Below are 26,283 nucleotides of genomic sequence, written 5' to 3'. Positions count from 1 at the left end.
GCGCTGTCTGACTTTGATTCAGATGACCATGATTCAACCCATCTCCATCCCCTCCTCCACCTTCGTAGCTAAAGCTTCATCAGGGTGTCATTCCTCTTGGACTCTTACTACATTCCCTGTCTCATCTTAACCGGTCCGGCAGAAGGCCGCCATGTTGAGCCTGGTTCTGCCAGAGGTTCCTTCAGAAATGGGGAGTTTTTCCTCTCCACTCTCACTTAAGGTTGCCAACTCCCTGAAAAAAAAAGGAACCTCATGTGCGTGCCAGCTGACTCGATTGCCTTTACCCCTCCTGGTGTGGTAACTTTATTTGATTTTATTTGACTCAAATCTGCATTGAATTAGATGCATATTTGCAGTGTGCTTTCTATTCATTATCGCAGACTTTTTCCAAACAGGGTTTTTTTTTTTTTTTATTCCTCCCTATATTTCTGCATCCTTTTTTTTTGCAAAAGTGCACTGCCCCCAAAAGCAGCATCCATTTAAATTACTTCATTAGTCCCCCGTACTGCTCTGTTGTCTCCAGCTATCTTCTCCACGAGCTCATTGGTCACACTGCAGGACAGGGCTCGGGAACAAGTATACCGTAAGTTTGTATCTAAGGTGCCCTTGTTCTTCATTTTCCATTAGGTTAGGACTATTTTGTTTGGCTGTCACAGTAATACAAGTGCGTTCCTTTTCCACTTAATATGGGAGAGGTGCTTCTATTTCTAAATACGGAGCAGAAGGGATGGTTGGCTAATTCTCCTTTCTGTGTGAGTTTTTCAGATTGAAATGTTTACAACTATAGTAACAAAAACACAATTTCGTGATAAAATTATATATTTTTTACATCAGTATATCTTTAATCATGTTAATTATACCTGAAAACAATCTTGGTTTCCATTATTTCAGAAGGTGCTTGATATTTTATGGTATATATGATTTAATCAGGTCTGTTTTTTAACCATTTACTGTATTTCTATTTATGAGAAAGATTTTTATCTTTTTATTCTTCCCTACAGGGTATCTTTGTAGGCCTACATTGTTTTTGCAGTTGGAACCAACAAATATAAACGGCATGACATACTAGTTTATTGTATCACATTTTGCATTACTAATATGATACTGTTAACTGCACTGCCAGAGCTGCAATGTGTTTAATGATTTGATCATTAGACTGTTGATTACAGAAATGGATATTATTGGTAGAAAACATGGTCCCCCAAAATCAAATTTTTTTAGGGCCCCATGGAGGCTTGGGCTGGCCCTGGATCCACAGTACATCAGATGTAAAACCTGTATTGTCTTTTATGGCGTCCAAATGGTAACAAAATATATGATATCAAATATTGATATCACCCTACATTTTCATATCAGTGAAACACTAATTTATAAAAGACAGAAGAAAAGATTATACCTTTTACAGTATTCTTTAAACACTTACACAAGTCGAATTTTTTCGGTTTCACCTGGTTTGACTGTGTAAAAGATCTTCTTTAAAGGAATAGTACACCCAAAACATGATTAGCCTTCATTTTCTACTCACCCCCATGCTGAACAACACTCTGGAGTACTTTTTTGATATCTCAAATGCATCTGGAGATCTGGGAGGCTTCTTGCTGTCTGCTGACATTCAAATAATGGAGGTCCATGCACTGCAAAAACAATCCAGAAATAAGTAAAAAATGGCTTAAAATAAGTATATTTAGCCTTAATTTGAGCAGGTAAATAAGATGATTTGCCAATGGAATGAGTATTTTCACTCTTAAAATAAGATAGTTAGATAATATTTACTTGAAATAAGACGATAAAATAGTTTTTTCTTATTTTAAAAGGAAATTGTCTTGTTCCATTGGCAAAGTGTCTTACTTACCTCCTCAAATCAAGGAAAAACACACTTATTTTAAGAAAAAATAACTTTTTGAGATTTCTATTTTTTGCAGTGTGGCGACCGAGACAGAAAGTGTCAATATTCCTCCAGACTGCTCGTCCAATGTATTCCAAGTGTCCTGAGTGGGTAGCATCCAGAATTTACTCGAAACGAAGTCATTTAGAATGTTTTTAGAGCATAAACAGTAGTGTGGGATTTCCTGAAAGCGCGCGCCTGCGCGTTCATGACGCTACGGAAGCCGGCAGACCAAACCAGATGAAAGTGCGCATTCGCGTCTGCTCTGCCGATAATGCAAGCGTAGCAGAAGAAATGTGCTGTTTACCTGTGCAAAGAAAGAAACAACGAAAGAAAAATGTCTGAGGACTTCAGTGTTGAGGAAGAGCATGAGTTCTTTGCCGAGCTGAATGCGCTGGTTTGGTCTGCCGGCTTCCGTAGGCTCGTGAACGCGCATGTGCGCACTTTCAGGAAATCCTATACACTACTGTTTATGCTCTAAAAACATTCTAAATGACTTTGTTTCGAGTAAATTCTGGATGCTACCCACTCAGGACACTTGGAATACATTGGACGAGCAATATGGAGGAATATTGACACGTTTTTGTGGACTTTTATGGACATTTCTGTCTCGGGCACAATAGACCTCCATTATTTGAATGTCAGCAGACAGCAAGAAGCCTCCCAGATCTCCAGATGCATTTGAGATATCAAAAAAGTACTCCAGAGTGTTGTTCAGCATGGAGGTGAGTAGAAAATGAAGGCTAATCATGTTTTGGGTGTACTATTCCTTTAAGGAACTTATCCTGTCAGATTACTACATGATTAATCGAAAAAAAAAAAAATAACAGATTCATTGATTGGCAAAATAATCATGAGCTGCAGCTCTAATCATTACTAATCCAATTTAAATTTAACTGTCTGCTCTGGATTAAATCTTTATACCCTTCACTGGCGTCTTAAAATATGAAATATTTCCAGATCAATTTACTTCTATATGGTCCCTGTTAAGTGAAGTGCTTCTGACCCATAAAATGGTGCAGAGACAAGTGATGGCCTCAATTACTGTTTGAGCAAAAAAAATTTCTAAAAAAAAAGCAATGAACCACAAATATAGTAATATTATACAAATCGACAACCGAAAATAGTTATTTTTTTGCTCATTTTAAAGCGATGCTTTTTAAGACCCTATTCTGGTTGATAAAGGACCCTAAGTTTAGGAATTAATGCTCTAAAATAACATCATGCTACCATAAACATTGTCAAACTTCTAATGATCAACATGATTAACTGGCTGCTCAGTGAAACAGTGGGTAGCACTTCTGCCTTGCAGCAGGGAGGTTCTGGGTTTGATTCCTGGCCCGGGGTCTTTCTGCATGGAGTTTGCATGTTCTCCCTGAGCATGTATGGGTTCTCTCCAGGTACTCTGGCTTCTTCCCACAGTCCAGAAACATGACTGTTTGGTTCTCGAAATTCTCCTTAGGTGTTAGGTTGAATGGTTGTTTTGCCCTGCAATGGACTGGCCACCTGTCCAGGGTGTACCCTGCCTCTCGCCCATAGACAGCTGGAGATAGACACCAGCATCCCTCACAACCCCAGCAGGGATAAAGTGTGACAGAAAATGGATTGATGGATTAAAGGTGTAAAAATTCTGCATTTTGTTATATACACTGATTATGGAAAAAGATGAAAATACTTGCTTCATAAATGTTTTGTGGCCATCATAATGCTTCACTGTTATTCTATAGGTGAATTAGTAAAGCAAAGCATAGAAAAAGCATTTGGCACAATTTTGCACATTTGGAGAAGTTTGGAGACGCTGGTGACATCAAAAGCTCAAAACCCCACAGCTCTGGAACTGTTGGTCTGAAATGTTCTGCATTGGTGGCTGACATTAGGCAGAACAAGTGTAATACAATGAGACCTGCCTTTTCTCAAGCATGTCTTTATTACTGCTGTTCAAAAAAGACCTATTATTTTCAAGAATAAAAAACAACTTTGAGTCATGTTTGAACTAATGTAGCTTGGTCTGTCTTCTACTCACCCAATTTTAATTTATTTATATATTCAGACACTAGAGGGTATTAACTTTCAAATAATGTATTGCACATGTCATTTGCTTTTCCATTTGGGCATGCAAAACAGGCAAGAATTTCCCAAAATGAGGTGGATGCTACTGTTTCACACTAAGTAAAAATAGTGTTATTTTTCTTTTTGACACTGTTAATAAGAAAAAAGAAACATGTTTGGTCTATTGTTGTCTAATATAATTATGCATATATATATATAAAAGTTTAAAAAAAGTTACAGAACCCGTCTAATTAGATTGTTAAAAAGAACCGGATGCCTTTATTCTGACAGGGGCTTTTATTTTGACAGGTATAAGCCGGAAGCTGCGGCTCCTCTGATCTGAGCGGTGCTCTCCGTCCTGCTCTGCTCTGTTTATCCGCTGCACAGCGACTCGGCACAAGCAGGATCATTGAGGATACTTGACAACTTTCATTGTCTGCTATGACATCTCGCAGGTAATATCCGGCGTCTTTTTGATCATATATCTTTGTATTTATATATTGCAGTTAAACCTTTTCTGTGGGTTTTCGGGCAAAAGCCGAACTTTTTTCTCTATGTCGCTCCTCGCGCTCCTCTGACCGCTCAGCCAAATGGATTCAGCTTATCCAAGGACGCTATATTTACAGCTTTTATTTTATCTTTTAAACAAAATTTAGTTCTTCTAGATTTCTATTGTAATTTTTAAGTTTACAATCCCCTTTTTGGTTTGACTTTTTTCTTTTTTTACAATTTGGGATCAACAATCCAAATTTATGACACGGTTTTAGATTTAAAACAATTATTATTAACTTGGATGCATGCAATCACATTCACAGATTCTATTATTAAATTTTTCATAAAACTATATAATAATACAGTTAATTTCTGCCCTTTCATTAAAACTGATACACTGAAAAAAATAATGCAATAATTGGTATTTACTTAATCATATTTAGTTTACTGTTAGTTTTTTTTTGTTTACTCTAACACAAATGTTTCATGTAAGCATGGTAGGACATAAAACAAGTGTGTTAAAGTAACTAAATATGATTAAGTAAATGTCAAAAGCAGTTGCATTATTTTTTCAGTGTATACTTTTAAAGATTATTGCGATTTATTAAGATGATGATGATGATCTTGAAGGGGATCTGCTGCTTTCTGGAGCCAGTGAAGGTGTTGCACATTTCTTTAAAGTAACTTCGACATTTATTTTTAAATAAGTCTCTTATGCCTTTATTTTATTTTATTTATTTATTTATTTTTTTTTTTTTGACATCCTGGCTCCACACCTGATTACCAAAACTGTACGGCTTTCAGAACATTTCCATTCCTTAAAGTGCAGCGGTGATCAAATGTAAACAGTGTGAGAGAAAAAACATGGTGCAAAAAAACCCCAAAAATCATATATACGGAAGTTCAGAGCATGTATATGACATCGATTTAAAGAAGTGTAAAATGATATGTGATATTAGAACCCTTCTAGATAATGTGACCCAATCAAGAGAACAAATACCCAATATACAGGTGCTGGTCATAAAATTAGAATATCATGAAAAAGTAGATTGATTTCAGTAATTCCATTTAAAAAGTGAAACTTGTATATTATATTTATACATTACATACAAACTCATATATTTCAGATGTTTATTTTGTTTAATTTTGATGATTACAAATGACAACAAATGAAAATCTCAAATTCATTATATCAGAAAATTAGAATATTACTGAAGACCAATAAAAACAAAGGATTTATAGAAATGTTGGCCAACTGAAAAGTATGAACATGAAAAGTATGAGCATGTACAGCACTCAGTATTTAGTTGGGCCTCCTTTGGCCTGTATTACTGCAGCAATGCGGCGTGGCATGGAGTCGATCAGTCTGTGGCACTGCTCAGGTGTTATGATAGCCCAGGTTGCTCTAATAGTGGCTTTTAGCTCTTCTGAATTGTTGGGTCTGGTGTATTGCATCTTCTTCTTCACAATACCCCATAGATTTTCTATGGGGTTAAGGTCAGGAGAGTTTGCTGGCCAATTAAGAACAGGGATACCATGGTCCTTCAACCAGGTACTGGTAGCTTTGGCACTGTGTGCAGGTGCCAAGTCCTGTTGGAAAATGAAATCTGCATCTCCAAAAAGTTGGTCAGCTGCAGGAAGCATGAAGTGCTCTAAAACTTCCTGGTATGTGGCTGCGTTGACCCTGGACCTCAGAAAACACAATGGACCAACACCAGCAGATGACATGGCACCCCAAACCATCACTGACTGTGGAAACTTTACACTGGACTTCAAGCAACGTGGATGAAGTGCCTCTCTTCTTTTCCTCCAGACTCTGGGACCTTGATTTCCAAAGGAAATGCAAAATTTACTTTCATCAGAGAACATGACTTTGGACCACTCACCAGCAGTCCAGTCCTGTTTCTCTTTAGCCCAGGCAAGACGCTTCTGACGCTGTCTGTGGTTCAAGAGTGGCTTGACACAAGGAATGCGACAGCAGAAACCCATGTCTTTCATACGTCTGTGTGTGGTGGTTCTTGAAGCACTCACTCCAGCTGCAGTCCACTCTTTGTGAATCTCCCCCACATTTTTGAATGGGTTTTGTTTCACAATCCTCTCCAGGGTGCGGTTATCTCTCTTGCTTGTACACTTTTTTCGACCACATCTTTTCCTTCCCTTCGCCTCTCTATTAATGTGCTTGGACACTGAGCTCTGTGAACAGCCAGCCTCTTTAGCGATGACCTTTTGTGTCTTGCCCTCCTTGTGCAAGGTGTCGATGGTCGTCTTTTGGACAACTGTCAAGTCAGCAGTCTTCCCCATGATTGTGTAGCCTATAGAACTAGACTGAAAGACCATTTAAAGGCTTTTGCAGGTGGTTTGAGTTAATTAGCTGATTAGAGTGTGGCACCAGGGGCCATCAATTTTGAACCTTTTCACAATATTCTAATTTTCTGATATGATGAATTTGAGATTTTCATTTGTTGTCATTTGTAATCATCAAAATTAAACAAAATAAACATCTGAAATATATGAGTTTGTATGTAATGTATGAATATAATATACAAGTTTCACTTTTTAAATGGAATTACTGAAATCAATCTACTTTTTCATGATATTCTAATTTTATGACCAGCACCTGTATATGAACACGTCCAACTTATCAAGCCATCTGCTCCTCCTTCCAGAACAAGCAGATCACGTCATATCATTTTAGACTGTTATATAATCAAATTTTTCTCATATTTTTAGGGAATTACTTGTTATTAGCTTCTACATATAATGAAAAGGGAAATGATAAAAGGTTTTTCTCTTTTAAAATATGAAATGGGTTGTATGCATATGGTATAACCCCTAACCTAAATACAACCCAGTGTGACCAGTCACCTAACTAGCAAATAGTCTTCTTATATTAAATTTAATCTCAGCTATTCTGTTTCAGTGGCTGCATGTTGTTACTGTTTGTGTTTTAAATACAGATGCTTATATGGTTATTCATCATGTGTCTGCCCTTTTGGCAGGATTCTGATTTCGTACATTATCTAATATAATAAAGAGCATGGAACACGAGAACGCCCACCATTGCAAGCAAGTTGGGGGATTGTTGGCCTAGTGGTTAGCGCAGTGCGGTTGTGCTTTAAGAAGGTTGCAAGTACCTGGTTTGAACCACACAGCCTAAACTCTGGGTTCCTGAGCAAAACCTTTAACCCCACACTGCTCCCAAGGTGCCGCACAATGGCAGTTCACTGCTCCCCATGGGGATCGGTCAAAAGCAGAGAGTGAATTTCCCCATTGTGGGACAATAAAGGGATTTACATTACATTTGGGGAGTGGTGGCTTAGTGGTTACGGCATAGAACTTGGAATCCTGAGGTTCTTATTTCGAGCCCCACTCCCACAGACTGCCACTCTGGGTCTCTGAGCATGACCATTAAAAGCTGGTTATCCTCCCACAGCAGTGTGTCGCACAGTCGCAGCCATTTTTGATGTATGCCAGAATTGAAGCGTGGTCTGTGCTATGTTATGCCACGCCACAACGCAAGAGGGACAATCAGGAACTAGCTGTGGGTCTAGATACGGCCAAGGAGGTGAGGAAGTGGGGGCAAGGTTGTGCAACAACGGAGGGACATGAGGACGAAAAAGAGCGGGGATCCAGGTGGAAAAAGGGTCCCAGCGTTGTTGCGCACCTCGCTCTTCTAACTGGTCCATCTTCACGAGTAGTTTTCCACAATGGCGGTCATACAAACAAAACTAGGCGGTAAGGTACCAAACAGGAAATTGGCATAGTGTAGAGCGGATGCAGATTTGACCAATCAGAGGCCTCCTGTCTGCGGTCACCTACAATTTGGAGAGGTGCAACAGAGTGTCTGTAGAGAGGGCTGGGGGACATCTACGTTAACTGCGACACACATGCAGACGACCTGGTTTCTGAGTATAAATCAGTAGGGGTGCACCGATAAATCGGCCGGCCGATCGATCAGCCCCGATTTCCTTAATTTAGGGTGATTGGTGATCGGCCGATATTTACATATGAAACCGATCTTAACCACAGATCTATTTACCTCCACTAGTGTCTTAAAATCAGTTGCTATTCCATATTTTTTTCTGAGCTTTTGTTGAAGTTTTGTTTTTTGAAATGTAAAAAAATCAAAAGACCAATGTTGTAGTCTTAAGTTTGTTTTATTTAATATTTATTATTTTATTCATTTCTATGTCAAGGCTCTACCTCATGGGCAGTTAAAACAAATTTATAATAGTTGAAGGCTATTGTTCAAGGGCATGTTTTTCAAGAAAAGATTGTAACATTGACAGTGAATTGCGATCTTGTAACACAGTGTTGGTTATAGCAAAAAAAATAATAAAATCGGTATTAACCAAAAAGCGGAATCGGCAGGTCAGACTTTTTAAAGATCGGTGATTGGAAATCGGCCGGAAAACTGCAATCGGTGCACCCCTATAAATCAGTACAAATTTACCAATGAACAGGTAAATTTCTCCAATGTGAGATCAATAAAGCTCAATGATTATTATTATTAAAGGATGGTACTATAAGAATTGACTACACTGTAACTCTGGAGGAGCCAGAAATGTCCACAGCTCAGATGCAAAACACAGTTTTCATGACAACTAATCTGCTTTAAGCTGAAGAGAGGGCCTTTGTCCAACAAACACCATTAAAACCCTGCTTGCAGTATTTGAAGGAAAAGAAACAATGAATACATACAATACATACATTAGTGTCTTCAAAGGGATTAATTTTAGAAAATGTCTTGAAGGCACTGTAGCTAAGATTAGTCTCTTTTTTTTTTTTTTTTACTCATGAGCCATGATTGCTGCACCTTTGTAGAGAGTGAGCATAAATCTGATAAGCCGTGCAACATTAAGGGAGCGCTTTACATATCTAAACTACTCTCACCCCCTTGAATAGGTATTCACATCTCCACACAGACCTAAACATTCCTCTGATCCATAAGATATGTGCCTGAAAGCAAAACAGCAAAGAGAAGCAGCTCTACAGCTCACACTTTAATGCATTCCTTTTTTTTTATTCCCCATTTTTCAGCTTGTGCTTCAACATTTTGCTAGAAAATAAAATGAATTAATTTTTATGTACAAAAACATAGAAAAATCTCAAGAATACAGACTGAGAAACCCCAAGAGAGCGCAGCTAGGCTGTCAGTCCTATCTCTCTAACTGATCAGCAGCTAATGGTAATATCAAATGACCTATTTCACTGCAGTCTTCATAGGTTTTTTTCTCTCTCCTTCTTCACACTAAGAACACAATAAATCTTCCCATCCATTCTTGTATTTATTTGTCCCATAATGCATCTCTCCCTCATTCCCCATTCGTCTCTCCTTGTGTTTCCTGGTAATTGCTTTATGGCTCTATTAGTGGCTGTTGGCAGGTTGCCACAGGTCTATGGCCATGTTACAGGCCCCTCCTCTGCTCTCAGGTCAAAGCCCCCTCTTTCCTATGGAGTTTAACACCATTAGCTCTGGAATGAGGCAAACATATCCTATTAGATTCCCCTTCTCTCCCCTGCTCTCCCACTTTGACAAACTGATAACCTTTATGGATTTATTGCAGTTTAAAATTCTGGGAGGTCAGCACACCATTGATTTTCATTTTCATTTGTTGTCATTTGTAATCATCAAAATTAAACAAAATAAACATCTGAAATATATGAGTTTGTATGTAATGTATGAATATAATATACAAGTTTCACTTTTTAAATGGAATTACTGAAATCAATCTACTTTTTCATGATATTCTAATTTTATGACCAGCACCTGTAGAACATATTTCCTTCTGATGACCACATGCCTCCTTTCAGCGTCACTCCAGTACCAGAAAGCAGAGAAAAAGACTTGCGACCTTACAGTTCTAATGACGGTAGAGCTTATGATCATCATTGTGACCGTCCAATCACAGACTAGATTCTGCAGATGTTTGTTACACAAGATTTTTCAGGAGTGACAGTCAAACACACAAGAAAAAGCAGAGAGCCAATCAGGAGCTTGTGGACGGAAGCGGGATTCAGTTTGGTTGGCTGTTTTTGCGTGGTCCTAGTGCTCAACCCGTTAAAGTACTGCAGCATAATTCAATTCAATTCACTTTCAATTCAGTTCATTTCTATAGAGCCAATTCACAACATATGTCATCTCAAGGCACTTTACAGTTCAACAGATTATACGGTCAAATTGATTCAAAGTTTTCTATCTAAGGAGAAGCAGTTGATTACATCGACTCATTGACTGGATTGCAATCCCTCACACTAAAGGCTGATTTATACTCAGAAACCAGGCCGTCTTCATAATTCTCCCTCTTGCGTTGTGCCTTGGAAAAACATAGAGCAGACCATGCTTCAATATTGGGTATAAAATAGAAATATCTGCAACAAGCTCACTGTGACACACTGCTGCTGGAGTATAACCAGCCCTTGAGCATGCTTGTAGCGACAGTAGAGAGAAAAAACTCCCTTTTAATAGGAAGAAACCTCCATCAGAACCAGACTCAGTGTGAGCGGCCATCTGCAGAGGCCGACTGGGGTTCAAGGAGACAAAAGGCAATTGTTAACCAGCTCAACAGGAGATGACAAAAGATTTTAATGTGTTTATTATTTTAATGTGTATATATATATATATATATATATATATATATATATATATATATATATATATATATATAAACAGAGAGAGAGAGAGAGAGAGAGAGAGAGAGGGTGTGTCATGGATACTTGTGGCATTAAAATGATTTCTAAGAGCTTTAAAAGAGCATTAAAGTCGTAGGGAAATCATATTTGAATGTCAAATCATTCTGGCTTAAACATGTATATAAATGTTCTCTTTTTGTCCCCCCAAAAAAAATCCTGTCTGAAAATCTGTATTTTTTTCCCCATTATCTTATGCAAGTCAGTTATATATGCTAACCATATATATATGATAAGCAGGTCAATCATATATCAACAATCATCTGTCAATAAAATTTTTCAGGAGCATCTTGATTCATATGTCACAGCTAATATACGCAGTAGTTGATCTAACAAATAATAATAATTTCCTTTCCCATTGACTTTCGTCCCAGTGTTTACGGGGATGGACGTCTGTGTCTTCAGCAGGCGTAGAGCTAACAGAAGTGGCAGCGTTGCGAGGCAAGGGCTCAAACATGTACGGCTGTAAGCCTTCTACACCACACCAAGCTTCTGCCGCCCTGGCGTCCTCTTCCACAACACCTTCCTCCCCACTTTCCTCCTCTAAGTAATAAATGTATGACGGAGGAGACTCATCCACGACCTCCGACACAAAACTCTCCTCCTCTTGCATGTTTCCACTGTAAAAAGCATTAAATATTAGTTACTAATTCCTGTATAAACCCTGTTATAGGTTGTGAGCAGTAATACAAAATAAACAAAGTCACATATATAAGATGTACCGGTATTGCTATATTCTTGTTTATGAAACAGCTGATTTCTACTGTATTACAAGTAAATACTAGTTTATATTTGTGACTTAGAGTGACTGACATGCATTTAGTTGTGGTTATTTTAGTTGTCTGGCAGTGTTACCTCTGATATCTCAGTATAGATCTTTAGTTTAAGTGACATCTGAAGCTCTAACTCAATCCTTCAGTTTGTCTCTAGTCCTCTACTGCTGATGCGCACTTTTAAAAAGTGCAGATCTAGCAGGCGCAGAGTTTACAGTTGAGACAAAATGTCCACTGATATATGGGTGGAAAAGGTGTCAGAGGCGTCTGACATCCAGTTCTACTTTGAAGCTTTACCTAATAATATTTTCTATAACAATAGAGTCTTGGCTTTGATGTTTGAAAAAAAGCATTTCTAAGCTGGTGTCTTTGATGTTAGCTTGCTACGTAGCGTTCTTCCTCTCCCATTAACCTTTAAACTAGCCTACAACTAGCAAATATTTTGCAAATCGATTAATCTGTCGATTATTTTTTCGATTAATCAATTAACCATAGGAGAATTAAAGAAGACTTTTCACGAAATTAAACATGGTGAAACTCAAATCCTCATGTGTGGTGCTGGATAGATGTAAAAACATTGTTTTAATCTTAAATGCAACATTTTGAAATTATTTTAACAATTTTGTTATAATTGCTGCTCTTAGTGGGTCGTAGTGAGTCTCTATACTCCATTTAATGATTAATCGATTCATAAATTAGTTGACGATCATTTAAATAATCGATTAACCACAATTAATCTGATTGTTTCAGCCTTACTTTAAGCATAAAAATATGCTGCAAAATTCAATCCTTTTCTAACATCATTTATTTAAAGATTTCTATTTGCTGAATTTTCTGCTCAATATCCAGCACTGTGGAGCATAGGTTAAACAAAACACTGTCCTTCCCCTACTTGTTGCTATGCAGTGGTTGTCAGCTGGCTAACGGTTAACGCCTGGATCTCCGCTCATGTTTGGCCCTCATGTCCCTCCGTTGTCGCACAAACTTGCCCCCAATTCCTCGCCGCCTTAACCGTATCTAGACCCACAGCTAGTTCGTGTTTGTCCCTCTTGTTGTGGCATGGAATAACATAGCGCAGACCACGCTTCAACATTTGGCATAAATCAGAAATATCGGCGACAAGCTCACTGCAACACTGTCGGAGTATAACCAGCCCTTAAAACAAGGTATTTTCTTTTTCTCTTGCCCATAAGAAAGAAAATCTTGGTTTTGGGAAGTCCTGATATAACATTTTAATTTCCGATACAATACCGATATTTCAGCTTTTTGAATTGAACGATTCTGATGTTGACCCGATACAATATCAGCATGAATCATGTTTGCTTTTATCACTTATTTTGTACTGTAGAATGTTAGAAAAGGTTTGATCAAGTTAGTTAAATAGACAGCGATAGTCAACAGTAATAAGTCTGAGAACAACTGACCCAAATAATATTAACCAATGGGTTGCAGAAACTTTAAACAGAAATAGAGTGTTTCTACCAATAGCAGATAACCTGATAACCTGACTAATATATCAGCCGATGTTGCCTGATATTGTCACTTTGTTCTGCTCTGCTGTGGTGTGAAGCCCAGAGGAGCTCCAAGGAGCATGAGCAGATTATGCATTAAAAGCCTGTGAGAAACACAGACTTCATAAAATGGCCAAAACCTCTTCATTTTTTAGTTTTCTTTTTAATCCTGCAGATATTCCAGGGGTTAAATTATACAATTGTTTATATCCAGAGTGCATAGAAGCTCTATTTGGAGCTTATATTTCTACACTAAACGTTCAATCAATCGTTACAATTCAATTACCTGTGTTATTATATACAGCAAATTAATTGATCTAATGTGCACAGTTAACAATAGACATACATCTATTGGAATTTATTGTAAAATGCATTAATATAGGAAGGTTTTTAGTCAAATATAGTTTTCTGATGGGGCGAATATATTTATGAATATTTCCGTGTCATTATTATTGTTGCATATTTACTGTTTAGCTTGTAGCAGAGCGGATGCTGTGTAAATTCAGGGTTAGCATATTACTCCTAATGTTACTCTGTAACTTTAAGATTACTCAGCTGACCATAAAAAACAAAAAAAAAACACGTATTTTCCTATAAGCACCTAAAACTACTATTGGTTTCAGCTGTTTATTCTGCAATTTACCTTCAGTCTAAAAAAAAATATCATCTCAGCAACCAATTACACTATTATAACTCTAATGATTGAACAATACTCTTGGCTCTTAATAAAATCAGCTGGATCCTTTTGTCTTCCATGAAACTCTTCCATGTTTACTCGAGATGGAAGAATATGGCCTTTGCCCATGCAGCCCTGCGTCTTTACAGTACATGAGTTGGCAGGATTAACTGAAAGTGTATCAGACAGCATTCTGCAAAGGCAGTCTTTATTTCAAATTGATGATCCCTTAAGTTAATCTAGGATGAAAGCTGCAGCGTTTTCTCAGAATTACCATGAACTCAAGATTCAGAGGGTGTTTGTTTAGTACTAGTGCGTCGCTTTATAAGGCTACGTTCAAGAGACGGGGAGGTAGGCATCTAGATCAGGTTATAAGACGTTTCTAACTGCTACTTTTCATTGGTTATTGGTTGGTCTGAGCTTGTTTAACTGTTGCTTTGTGGGTCGCTCTATACTTCCTGACTTGAAATACCACAGGGGAAGTATTCACTGCACAGACTGTAGTAAAATGTTTTGTGAAATGTGCCCCTTGTTCTCTTCCTTTGCGTGCGATTTATACACCAGGGTGAATATTTCATGTCTCATCTTCTGGCACTGGTATAGATGCACATATTAATACATGCACCTCATACACAAATGCATACTTGTAAATATCACTAAAGTAAAATAATATTTAGGTTGAGCATTGATGAAATTACCCAATAAGGTATTCTCTAATCATATAACTTTTTCAGCAGAAAAACATTAGAGCTATGGACGAGGGTATAAAAATTAAGAAAAAAACTTTCATTGATCTTTTAAAACATGCAGCAGTCAGCAGAATGTGTACTGTTTAGCAGGTAAGCAGTATTTTTTATAGTCATGTATTTTTTAAGGCATCTATATCTGTTTTTCTTCATAATCAAACCGTTAGATTGATTTCTTTCTAATCATTATAACCCATAAAGAACGTTTGTGTTCAATAAACTCGTTTCAATAAATAAATGTAAACAGAAAAATCTGTAGCAGGTTGTAGTTTTGAATCCTACGGAAAATAAAGATTTTTTTTCAGCTTTTATCTGATTTTTAGATAGTCCAAACAAAGTGCATCAAAATGCACTTTGCTATGTTTATAGATTGAAAACGTTGGGACTTGATGCATTTCCCCTGCAGGTCATCAGTCAGGGAATTGGATCAGTGACTGTTTTATTAGTGCAGCATCTTTGTTTACCTGCAGATGGTTTATTCTAAATGCATCTCTCTGCCTGGCTGGAGGTTTACTTTAAGACATGATCTATTTTCTTTATTCGACTATTATATACAAACAGTTTTTGTCAGAAATTTTAACTTTACATCGTAGTGCATGAAAATAACTTCTCCAGAGCTTTATTTGTTCTCTAAGAAAAGACCCAGATGATAGATAATGATCACCGTCTCATCTTCTGCTGCAAACACCAGGTTTATTTGCCCCATTCATGAACCCAGCTTCTTTCTATCTACTCTATAGGTGATGCAGACACAGTGCCGGCGTTTGCCATCAAAATGCACTTTAGTTCTTTGCAGGAGGCTTATAGTGCCAGTCAGACACTTACAGGTCTGTTACTGTAATTAAACTTAAAAGATTGTGAAATATAATCAGCTTGCAGCAAGGCTGCAACAGCAGGCCTTAAAGAGAAAAGATTCAGGCAACAGTAGGAGCTTGTAGTCACTGACTTGTACTTTGATTGTTTCAGTTCAGAGCAAACATCGGAAAGATGAAGCTATACTACCCCACATATGTGCAAAAACTCTTTATTAAATTTTAGAGTATCTGTTATCACAGTCCTCCACCGATCTGCTAGATAAAAAACAATTTTTACAACTCTAAACAGACTTGAGTAAGCTCAACCTTTTTATGGCCCTGTGGTTTTATTTTGAATATAAACTGACAAGAAATGGGTTGAGGGGAAAGTAAACGTTCAAACCTGGAGGACTAAAAGCTGATTTATACTCAGAAACCAGGTCGTCTGGGTGTGTGTGGCAGTGAATGCAGATATGCCCCCGGCCCCTCCGCAGACACCTGCACCTCTCCTAAAATGTAGGTGACCGCGGACAGGAGGCCTCTGATTGGTCAAATCATCCACTCTACACTATGCGTATTTCCTGTTTGGCATCTTACCGGCTTGTTTTGTTTGTATGACCGCTATTGTAGAAAACAACTCGTGTAGATGGACCAGCAAGAAAAGAGAGGTGCGCGAAAACGCTGGGACCCTTTTTCCACTTGGATCCCCGCTCTTTTTCGCCCTCATGTGGCGTTGTGGCATGGAATTACACTACCGTTCAAAAGTTTGGGGTCTCATTGAAATGTCCTTAATTTTGAAGGAAAAGCACTGTACTTTTCAATGAAGATAACTTTAAACTAGTCTTAACTTTAAAGAAATACACTCTATACATTGCTAATGTGGTAAATGATTATTCTAGCTGCAAATGTCTGGTTTTTGGTGCAATATCTACATCGGTGTATAGAGGCCCATTTCCAACAACTATCACTCCAGTGCTCTAATAGTACAATGTGTTCTCAAACTAGAGACTCTAATGTACTTATATTCTTGCTCAGTTGTGCAACGCGGCCTCCCACTTCTTTTTCTACTCTGGTTAGAGCCTGTTTGTGCTCTCCTCTGAAGGGAGTAGAACACACTGTTGTAGGAAATCTTCAATTTCTTAGCAATTTCTCGCATGGTATAGCCTTCATTTCTAAGAACAGGAATAGACTGTCGAGTTTCAGATGAAAGTTCTCTTTTTCTGGCCATTTTAGCGTTTAATTGACCCCACAAATGTGATGCTCCAGAAACTCAATCTGCTCAAAGGACGGTCAGTTTTGTAGCTTCTGTAACGAGCTAAACTGTTTTCAGATGTGTGAACATGATTGCAAAGGGGTTTTCTAATCATCAATTAGCCTTCTGAGCCAATGAGCAAACACATTGTACCATTAGAGCACTGCAGTGATAGTTGCTGAAAATATATTTACATTAGACTATGTTTATTGCAATGTTGGACGCATTATATGTATATAGTTTTTTTTTAGCAGGCCCCCTGACCACAAACAGCATATAGAGAAACAGTATTTTATCTCATATTGATTTATTTGACATTATTCTATTGTGATCTATTGTGTTTTATTGATTTTATTCCATAAATTGTGTTATTTAGGAAATCTTTCTTTTTTTTGTCTGTGGGGGCCGGCGTGAAGCTGCCCGTTTTTAGGGAAGTATTTTAGTTCATCATTAAAGTTGTCATTTCCACATTCCTCCTCTTTATTGTCTCTTTAGTGAGACAGTTTAGCCATAGAGGAACCAATCCTCATTGTTATTCAGCTTAACAGGGTTTAGGTAATGCACCACATTGTGATGTAACTGTGGCTCACTTTATGGAGCTGTTTTCCTTCACATTTCTGCATTTGATCTTGTGACTGAATGCAGCCATTGGAAACCACCTCTGTTCTCTATTGTTCGTGGAACGGACCTCATCTGTCACTGAAACTCTGTCGACCAGCTGAGAGCAGTGAGTCAAGTTTGCACGTTAGGCTGCCAGGAAAACAACAGCCCATGTGGAGGAATAAGATAGCGCAGCAAACATTTCCAGCAACGCTCTGAACCCACTGTTACAGTTTTTTCCAGATACATGTTTTGCATTTATTCATTTATTCAGAATCAACAACATGGACGGTGTGACCTATGCAAAGTCTGAATATCTACTTGTTCTTGAAAAAAAAAAAAAGAGATTTCTTCAGGTTTGCCTCATGTCTATAATGAATATTTCAGTAGTTTAATATCAGACAACTATTTTGAACATAAAGTACAGTTTTTGAATTATAGTTTTATTTATTTAAGGGATAAGAAATAGTCATATCCACCTAGCCCTTTGTAAAAATAAAAAAAAAGTAATCCCTGCCTTCTTCAATCATACTTTAGCTGTAATTAACCACAAGTTTTGAAAAGTTTAGTAGAATTTCTGTATCCACAACTGTTCTGATTGCCGTCAGAACTGTAGAATAGACAAATGCATTATGTAGAACATGTCAAACATATGAAGCATAGAAAATGTATCTCAGAACACCGACACATCCCTCCCCGATTTAAAAAAATATTAAATAAAAAGCAGCTAGTCCTCATTTTTTGCTTTTACCACAAAAAAAAATCAACCCACTTTTTAAATGCAGGAGGGATGTTGATGTTTTTAAAGGTGTAATATTGTTTTCCCACATGTTGCCAAACTTATTAACATTTCTGTTTTAACTGAGTTATTCTCAAATTATTTTTTAAGCAAGCAGCTCATTTCTTCCATTGGATCTGAACCTGTACTAAGAAATAATAAGAAAATATCAAAAAAGCGTTTTCTTGTTGACTCTTTGGAGAAGTTGGTGTCGTGGGGTCTTTCTACTCTCATTTGATTTTAATAAATACATCTCAGTCTGTTTGTCTAAAACATGCCCTCTACTGAGCTGCCTTTTAAAGGTTTTAATCATATATTGATGGCAGCAGACTGTTGTCTGTGTAAAGAGTTTTTTTCGGCTCTGTCATCAACATTGGAAACAGTCAGCAACAAAATGTCACAATAGCTATGTTTAAATTGACACAAATAATCAGATTGAAGGCCTAATCAGATAAAAAATGTCATGTTAACATGTGAAACTGATCATTCTAATCCGATTTGGTCTGATCGGAAAGAAATTTTATTCTGATTAAAAGAGGTCGGATCGCCATTCCGTATTGATTTACCCACCAATTCGGATCTCTGGAGTAAATAATCTCCTAGAAATTGATAATGCTCAAATGATTTAATATGATCAAAGGCTTGGTATATGTATACACATGACATGATCAGATGATTTTATTTACTGTCCTTGTAAACATAGATTTTGTACTTCCAATCAACCAAGAATGAGGTTGGATCAGATAATTTTGCACATGTAAACATAGCTCATGACAGAAATTACTGTAACTGTTATTCTTATGCATTTTTTTTTCTTTAATCCAAGCAACAGAATCCTTTCCATGTTGGCAAATAGCATAATGTATAAAGCTACTCCATGGTTGCACGGCGTTCCTCAGGGCGCAGTCCTGGGGTCAGTTTCATTCCTTTTGTAAATTAGCCACGCTGGTGAGAACAGTAGCTTGAAAAAAAGTCTCTTAGCATTTGTATGCAGATGGCATTCAGCTGTTCTGCCCCAATAATGATTGACAATTAGTGGACTTAATAAATTGCATCTCTTGTACTGTAGTGTAGCTGAGAGCTAGCTGGAGTTATATACTAGAGGGCCTGAAACCCCTTATTGCTTCCTGAACATACAGTTTATTGGATCAAACAGATTGATTATCTTGGTTCCTTTTCCCGGCCCAGTATCAAACCTTTCTGTTCTGTTTGACTAATCAGTATGGCTTAACGATTTTGCCAAAATTCTAAATTGTTATTACTTTTAACCAAACTTGCGATTGCGAGTTTAATCTGATTTTCCTTTGCCCTAAATGGTTCACTCCTGGCTTTCAGTTTTTGAAAGCTTGCTTGCCCAGACTCCATTGTTGCAGGAATTTACTGAAATCTCTGTAAAAAAGTGTTTACTTCTACTTTCGTGCATGCTCGCTTCAAATCCACCTTTCTGTGTGACGACAAACTCACTTTAAGTGTTTTACCGACACCTAAAGGGCTGGAGTTAGAAATCTATTGTTTTACTGTCGTTAACTATGTGCCCCATTTACACTAGCCCTCTGAAACCGATCCGCGCCGAGTTCAGACCGAGCTTGGATCACTTATCCCTGCCGAGCTTGGTTCTTACAACTATTTACACATCACGCTTGCACGGTTCCTCGCCTCCTATCAGTGGTCCATGATACTACAGATCTCAAGGTGGGAATTATACAAACAAAAATGGCGCCGGCCATAACAATCAGAAACTTATGTGCCTGGATAGCGTCCTGCTCAAAAATTTCAATAGGGCCTCGGTTGCAGCAAGTTGCACCACGCTGTTTTGAAGTCACTTGTTGTTAATAGGCGGATTAAAAGTTAAAAGTTCGACTTATTTTGCGGAAAACCCGCAAAATAAGTCAGCTGATTGTAAATAGGAGATGACGTGGTCTGCTCATGCACTCTGTGTTATCAGAGAACCGAGCCCAGGTGAACTGTGCCGAGCCCTACTGTTGAACAACTGTGTCTGGCACAGTCCAGTTCAGTTGTGAGTGCCATTTACACTCAACAGTCATCTCAGTTACTGTGCTCGGATTCAACAGGTTTTAAAAGGGTGGTTCAAATGGGACTGAAGTGTGATTAAAACTGTGTGCCTCTGTGATTTGAAAAATAGATTTTGTTAAATTGGGATCATATTGCCAATGCAATTGATTGCCCAGCCCTAGTAGTCAGTGTCTCTCAAACACGTTTTCATTATTTGAGAAATATTTGAAATAATTGTCATCATCATTGGAGTAGTATTCCTAAAGGTCTCTAAGACCTTGTATAAAACTATCCTTTTGGACAGGAGCTGCCTGACAGTGGATGCTCATGTTCCTCTATGGGGCCTCATCTGGTGATTGCTTAAAAAAAAATATATATTCGTATTAAATATATTCTGTTTGCATTTTGTGGTATTTATCTGTGAAATGTTTAATAATAAAGTTTACTCATTAACACAGATTAAAAACCAGAACCAAGTGAAAGCAATGGAGTGGCCTAGTCAAAATCTGGACTTCAGTCATATTGAGGTATTTCAGCGTGACCTTTGTGCGTTCACGCAAAAAAATCCCTGCAATGTGGCTCAAATGAAAACAATTCTGCAACCAGCAGCAGGTTAAAATTCCTCTAGTGATGGGAAATGCTGAAAAAGCAGAAATCTGTAAGGGGGAACCACTTCTCTGTTACTCCTGTTTCTGGGTCTAAGATTAGTCACACTCATTTGAATATGATAAATATGGTAAAAAGTACTCTCCCGTCTTTGACAAAACAAGCCACCTGTAAAAAATGAGTGAATGCCGACTAACAGAATTGTCACTGGAGTTGTATATTAACATCTTTGTCCTTCAGACCAAATGCCGTCTGAATTGAATCCCTGTTTCGTGAAGCTCCTTTCTCCTTTCTGTTTAAAACACGGTTAGAGGTGTTTGTTATTTATTAACCATGATGCCTAGAGACACTTTTAATCAGTGTTGCACAAGCCCTGTTTACCCCATGTAAATACAAATGCTCTTTCCTGAGGTGCGTGCTGCTTTTTGAAAAGAGCATCTCTGTGGCTATTTGGTAAAAGTTTGGAGTGCAAAGACGTTTTGACTTACATTAGGTTGGAGCTATCTCTCTAACTCATTTAAAAGTAGATCAGATCATCTGAAAATCTCATAACAAACGTTGCATTGCCAAAACTTCATAGCCCAGAGCTGGTACGTGACCGATATAACTCCAGCAGAGGCTTTAATGGTGCGCTGTGGCTACTAAGAATATCACCTTTTTGTCAGCAAGCCTAGACAGGCATGCTTTAAATAGCCAACGGGGGCTATATTGAACTTGAGACATTATGTAAGAGGATAGAGTGTTGGCTGGATGCACAGTGGGGCTGTTTCCCCTCGATCAGCCTGAGGCAACCTGCAGCTCCCTGTTGCTTCTGTCTCGCCCACAGTACACATCCATTTAACTCGATTTTCCCCTGTCTGCGTCTCCTCAGATACAAGCCATATATTTAAAACATTGCTGCCGTTGTGTCCTCTCCGTCTCTGCTTTATGCTGCCCAGGGCCAGATGCATGGAAATGTGGGGTACCTGCTAGGTGTCAAAGGGAATCCTATTCTTGGAAAAGCCGGTTTCACTCCTTCCCTTGCAGTCTGAGTAGGGATAAGAGCTGGAGAATATGGAGGAGCTTTTTCAGCGGGGGTCTGTCAAAGTCATAAAATTGTAATTTTTTTAATGAGGGCCTTTATTGGCATTAAAAATCATTAAATGTTAATGCTTTATTTAAAAAAACAAAAAAGGTTTATTAAAAAAAAATTCGGCAGATATATTATATCTAGTGTTGCACCGATACCAGTATCAGGCGGGGCCCCGATCCAGCACTAAAATGATGGTATTGGTATCGGCGAGTACCAACAAATAGGGCACTGATACCATTTTGAGAGCCAAAAGTTTATTCAACTATTGTCACCCATTCCAGGTAGGCAATAAAAAGTTCTACTGGATTCACTTTGTATTAGTCTTTTTCCTGCTTCTCAAAGGTAGGCAGCAGCTTGACAAAGCCATGATAGTAATTATTTTACATCCAAGTAGTATGCAGTTCTTCATATACACACACACATCAATTTCAAACGGATGGTACCGGTATCGGCCAATACTGCACAGCCAGGTATCGGGTATCGGTATCGGGTCCAAAAATGGCATCGGCGCAACACAAATGTTATCGAGATATATTTGCGCGGAACTGCTTTTGGTTGATCGTAAAGGTTTATGTTCGAAAATGAAGCTTGAGGCGGAGAAAAAGCTAGAGAATGGGGAAAATGCAAATTTCAACAAAAGTGGCTGGAAAACGAGGAATTGGAACATGGCCGCAGCCTGTAGACGGTAAAGATGATGAAGGATTTTGTATATATATATATATATATATATATATATATATATATATATATTTATATATATATTTATTAGTGCTGTCAATCGATAAAAAAAATTTATTCGCGATTAATCGCATCAATGCCTGAGTTAACTCGCGATTAATCGCATTTTAATCGCACATTTTTTTTTTCTGATTGAAAATCATTTAAATACTCTCGATGACATACAAAAAATACATACAGGCTAGGTTTGTGCCAATGTTCTTTTTTTAAAATGAAAACAGGTCACAGACACTGATTTATGCCATAGAAACATATGGCAAGAAGATGGGGAGGCATGTAGCAAAAAATAACAAATATGTAGCCAAAAAAAAGGCCCTGAAAACAGGCTGATGTAAAAGACAGTCTTTACAGTTAATACAGTCTTTTGAACAAAGACAAGCATTTTACCCTACTGCTATAAAATGTAGTACAGTTAACATTAGATGTTAATTAACCAAGATAATAATGAACACCCACCCACACACACACACACACACACGATACCGACCTGTTGCGTACACAGACAGCAAGAGTGCCGTAGCAGATTCCATTTCACCTCAGTAATCTGTTTTCTCAGCGTATTTCAGGTTGCTACTAGTTACCAGACACTCAACTTGTTTGTTGGTGGTGGGGCTTAAAGAAAAGGCACTAGCGTCACCCAGTGTATGAGCGTCTTTTTTCCTTGAGGAGCTCTCCGCTCTCGAAGCCTATGGAAAATGCATAGACTGGGGGAAAATAGCCCCGCCTTTCCGCAGGCTGCAGCGGGATGTACTTGGAAAATTGTACCGTAAAACCACATAGCGTTAATCTCACGTTAAAAAAATTATCGCCGTTAAAATGGCCTCGCGTTAACGCGATAATAACGCGATAATTTTGACAGCACTAATATAAATATATATATATATATATATATATTTTTTTTTTTATTTATTTATTAGGGGTGGAACGGTTCACAAAATCCACGGTTCGGTTCGATTCACGGTTTCTGGTCACGGTTTTCGGTTCGATGCGATACATGTTGATTGTTACACTGAAATTCCATAAAAAATTATGAAATTAATGAAAAAATCCCCCTAAAAATAATGGATTGTAATTATTTTAAATGATCCGTGGAAACCCTGGATCATTTCCGTATGTTTTGCTGCTTTGAATTTAATCATCTGGCTCATGCTCTCTAACCTGACAACAGCCATCGCTCCGCCTACATGAGCGAGACATGCATCTGGCTGTTGTCAGGTTACATGCTCTCTACCATCTCCAAGGAACTCAGAGGGGAGCGGACGAAGGCACAGCGGGGGCTGTAGGCTTTGCTTTGAGCAGCCGGTCTGGAGCGCAGCGGGGGTTGCTGACGGAGTATGAGGGATTTCGGGGTTAGCATGACATGTTGCTGTTAGCATAAACAAAACGTGTCTTCCAACTCCTGTTCTTTCCCACTCGCCATTCCGACACAATTCTCCACAACAACTGATTTTTTTCCCTGCTACACCCGGCTAAACTGCTTCGCTTCTTCTTCTTGTTTACTACTGGCGGTTGGCTCTGGAGTGTAATCGCTTCCTCTATGAGAAAAAGGAGCAGCGCATGAACCGAACGAAACACACGCGAACCGAACCGAGACAGTCGAACCGAACGATTCTGACGGTTTTCATAAATCGTCCCATCCCTAATATATATATATATATATATATATACATATATTTTTTAGGGGTGGAACGGTTCACAAAATCACGGTTCGGTTCGGTTCACGGTTTCGTGGTCACGGTTTTCGGTTTGGTTCGATACATGTTGATTGTTACACCGAAATCCCATAAAAATTTATGGAATTAATGAAAAAATCCCCCCAAAAATAATGGATTGTAATTATTTTAAATGATCCGTGGAAACCCTGGATCATTTCATCATTTTATTGTTACACCGAAAAATAAAAAAAATAATAAAAATTATAAAAATTAATGAACTTTTTTTTTAATGAAATTAATGAAAAAATCCCCCAAAAAATTAATGAATTGTAATTATATTTAATGATTCGCGGAAACCATGCATCATTTCTGCATGTTTTGCTGCCTTGAATTTAATCATCTTGCGCATGCCCTCTACGATCTCCAAGGAACTCAGAGTGGAGCGGACGGGAGCCACAGTGGAGGCTGTATGCTTTGCTTTGTGCAGGCGGTCCTGAGCGCAGCGGGGCGGAGCGGGGGTTGCTGACGGAGTATGTGGGACTTCGGGGTTAGCATGACATGTTGGTCATGTTGCTGTTAGCATAAACAAAACGTGTTGCACAATGCTTGCACATTGTTGCTCTTTTATCCACAACTTTCTTTCCGGCGCCATCGTAGGTCACTCTAAATGCAAAGCGCTCCCATACAGCAGACCTATAAAGTGCTGCTGGCGCGTCTTCCAACCCCTGTTCTTTCCCACTTGCCATACCCACTAGGGATGGGACGATTTATGAAAACCTTCAGAACCGTTCGGTTCGACTGTCTCGGTTCGGTTCGCGTGTGTTTCGTTCGGTTCATGCGCTGCTCCTTTTTCTCATAGGCGAAGGGTTTACACTCCCAAGCAGAAGGTGGTGGTACTGCCATCAAAGCCAACCACCAGTAGTAAACAAGAAGAAGAAGAAGCGAAGCAGCTTAGCTGGGTGTAGCAGGGAAAAAAAATCAGTTGTTGTGGAGAATTGTGTCGGAATGGCGAGTGGGAAAGAACAGGAGTTGGAAGACGCGCCAGCAGCACTTTATAGGTCTGCTGTATGGGACCGCTTTGCATTTAGAGTGACCTACGATGACAGCGGAAAGAAAGTTGTGGATAAAAGTGCAACAGTGTGCGGGCATTGTGCAACACGTTTTGTTTATGCTAACAGCAACATGACCAACATGTCATGCTAACCCCGAAATCCCACATACTCCGTCAGCGCACCGCCCCGCTGCGCTCCAGACCGGCTGCTCAGAGCAAAGCATACAGCCCCCACTGTGGCTTCGTCTGCTCCCCTCTGAGTTCCTTGGAGATGGTAGAGAGCATGCGCCAGATGATTAAATTCAAAGCAGCAAAACATACGGAAATGATCCAGGGCTTCCACGGATCATTTAAAATAATTACAATCCATTATTTTTGGGGGGATTTTTTCATTAATTCCATAAATTTTTATGGGATTTCGGTGTAACAATCAACATGTATCGAACCGAACCGAAAACCGTGACCAGAAACCGTGAATCGAACCGAACCGTGGATTTTGTGAATCGTTCCACCCCTAATACCCACACAATTCTCCACAACAACTGATTTTTTTCTGCTACACCCGGCTACGCTGCTTCGCTTCTTCTTCTTCTTGTTTACTACTGGTGGTTGGCTTTGGTCGTAGTACCGCCACCTTCTGCTCTGGAGTGTAAACGCTTCGCCTATGAGAAAAAGGAGCAGCGCATGAACCGAACGCAACACATGCGTATATATATATATATATATATATATATATATATATATATATATATATATATATATATATTGTTGATGGCATTAAAAGGATTTCTAATAGCATGAAAGGAGCTTTAAAAAGCATTACATTAGAGCTACTCGTTCCTGTATAAACCCTGGTTTTTCTTATAAAGAAAAAATGATAGTGGCTTGCAAAAGCCTTCGTG

The 26,283-nt window shown here is 38.5% G+C and overlaps 1 protein-coding gene across 1 annotated transcript in view; it reads left to right on the top strand.

The window, feature by feature from the left end:
- Positions 1-4,282: 4,282 nt before the first annotated feature.
- ptpn11b (protein tyrosine phosphatase non-receptor type 11b) overlaps positions 4,283-26,283 on the top strand; it is a 91,163-nt gene continuing 69,162 nt past the window's right edge. Inside the window, exon 1 of the mRNA XM_038289916.1 lies at positions 4,283-4,389. Coding sequence (XP_038145844.1) covers positions 4,376-4,389 — 14 coding nt within the window. The 5' untranslated portion in view covers positions 4,283-4,375. The remainder of the gene's footprint in view (positions 4,390-26,283) is intronic.

The sequence above is a fragment of the Cyprinodon tularosa genome, unplaced genomic scaffold (genome assembly GCF_016077235.1).
Source record: "Cyprinodon tularosa strain WSP-4 unplaced genomic scaffold, ASM1607723v1 ctg273, whole genome shotgun sequence".
Taxonomy (NCBI): domain Eukaryota; kingdom Metazoa; phylum Chordata; class Actinopteri; order Cyprinodontiformes; family Cyprinodontidae; genus Cyprinodon; species Cyprinodon tularosa.
Note: the sequence above shows the minus strand (reverse complement) of the source record. Positions and strands in the feature narration are given on the sequence as shown.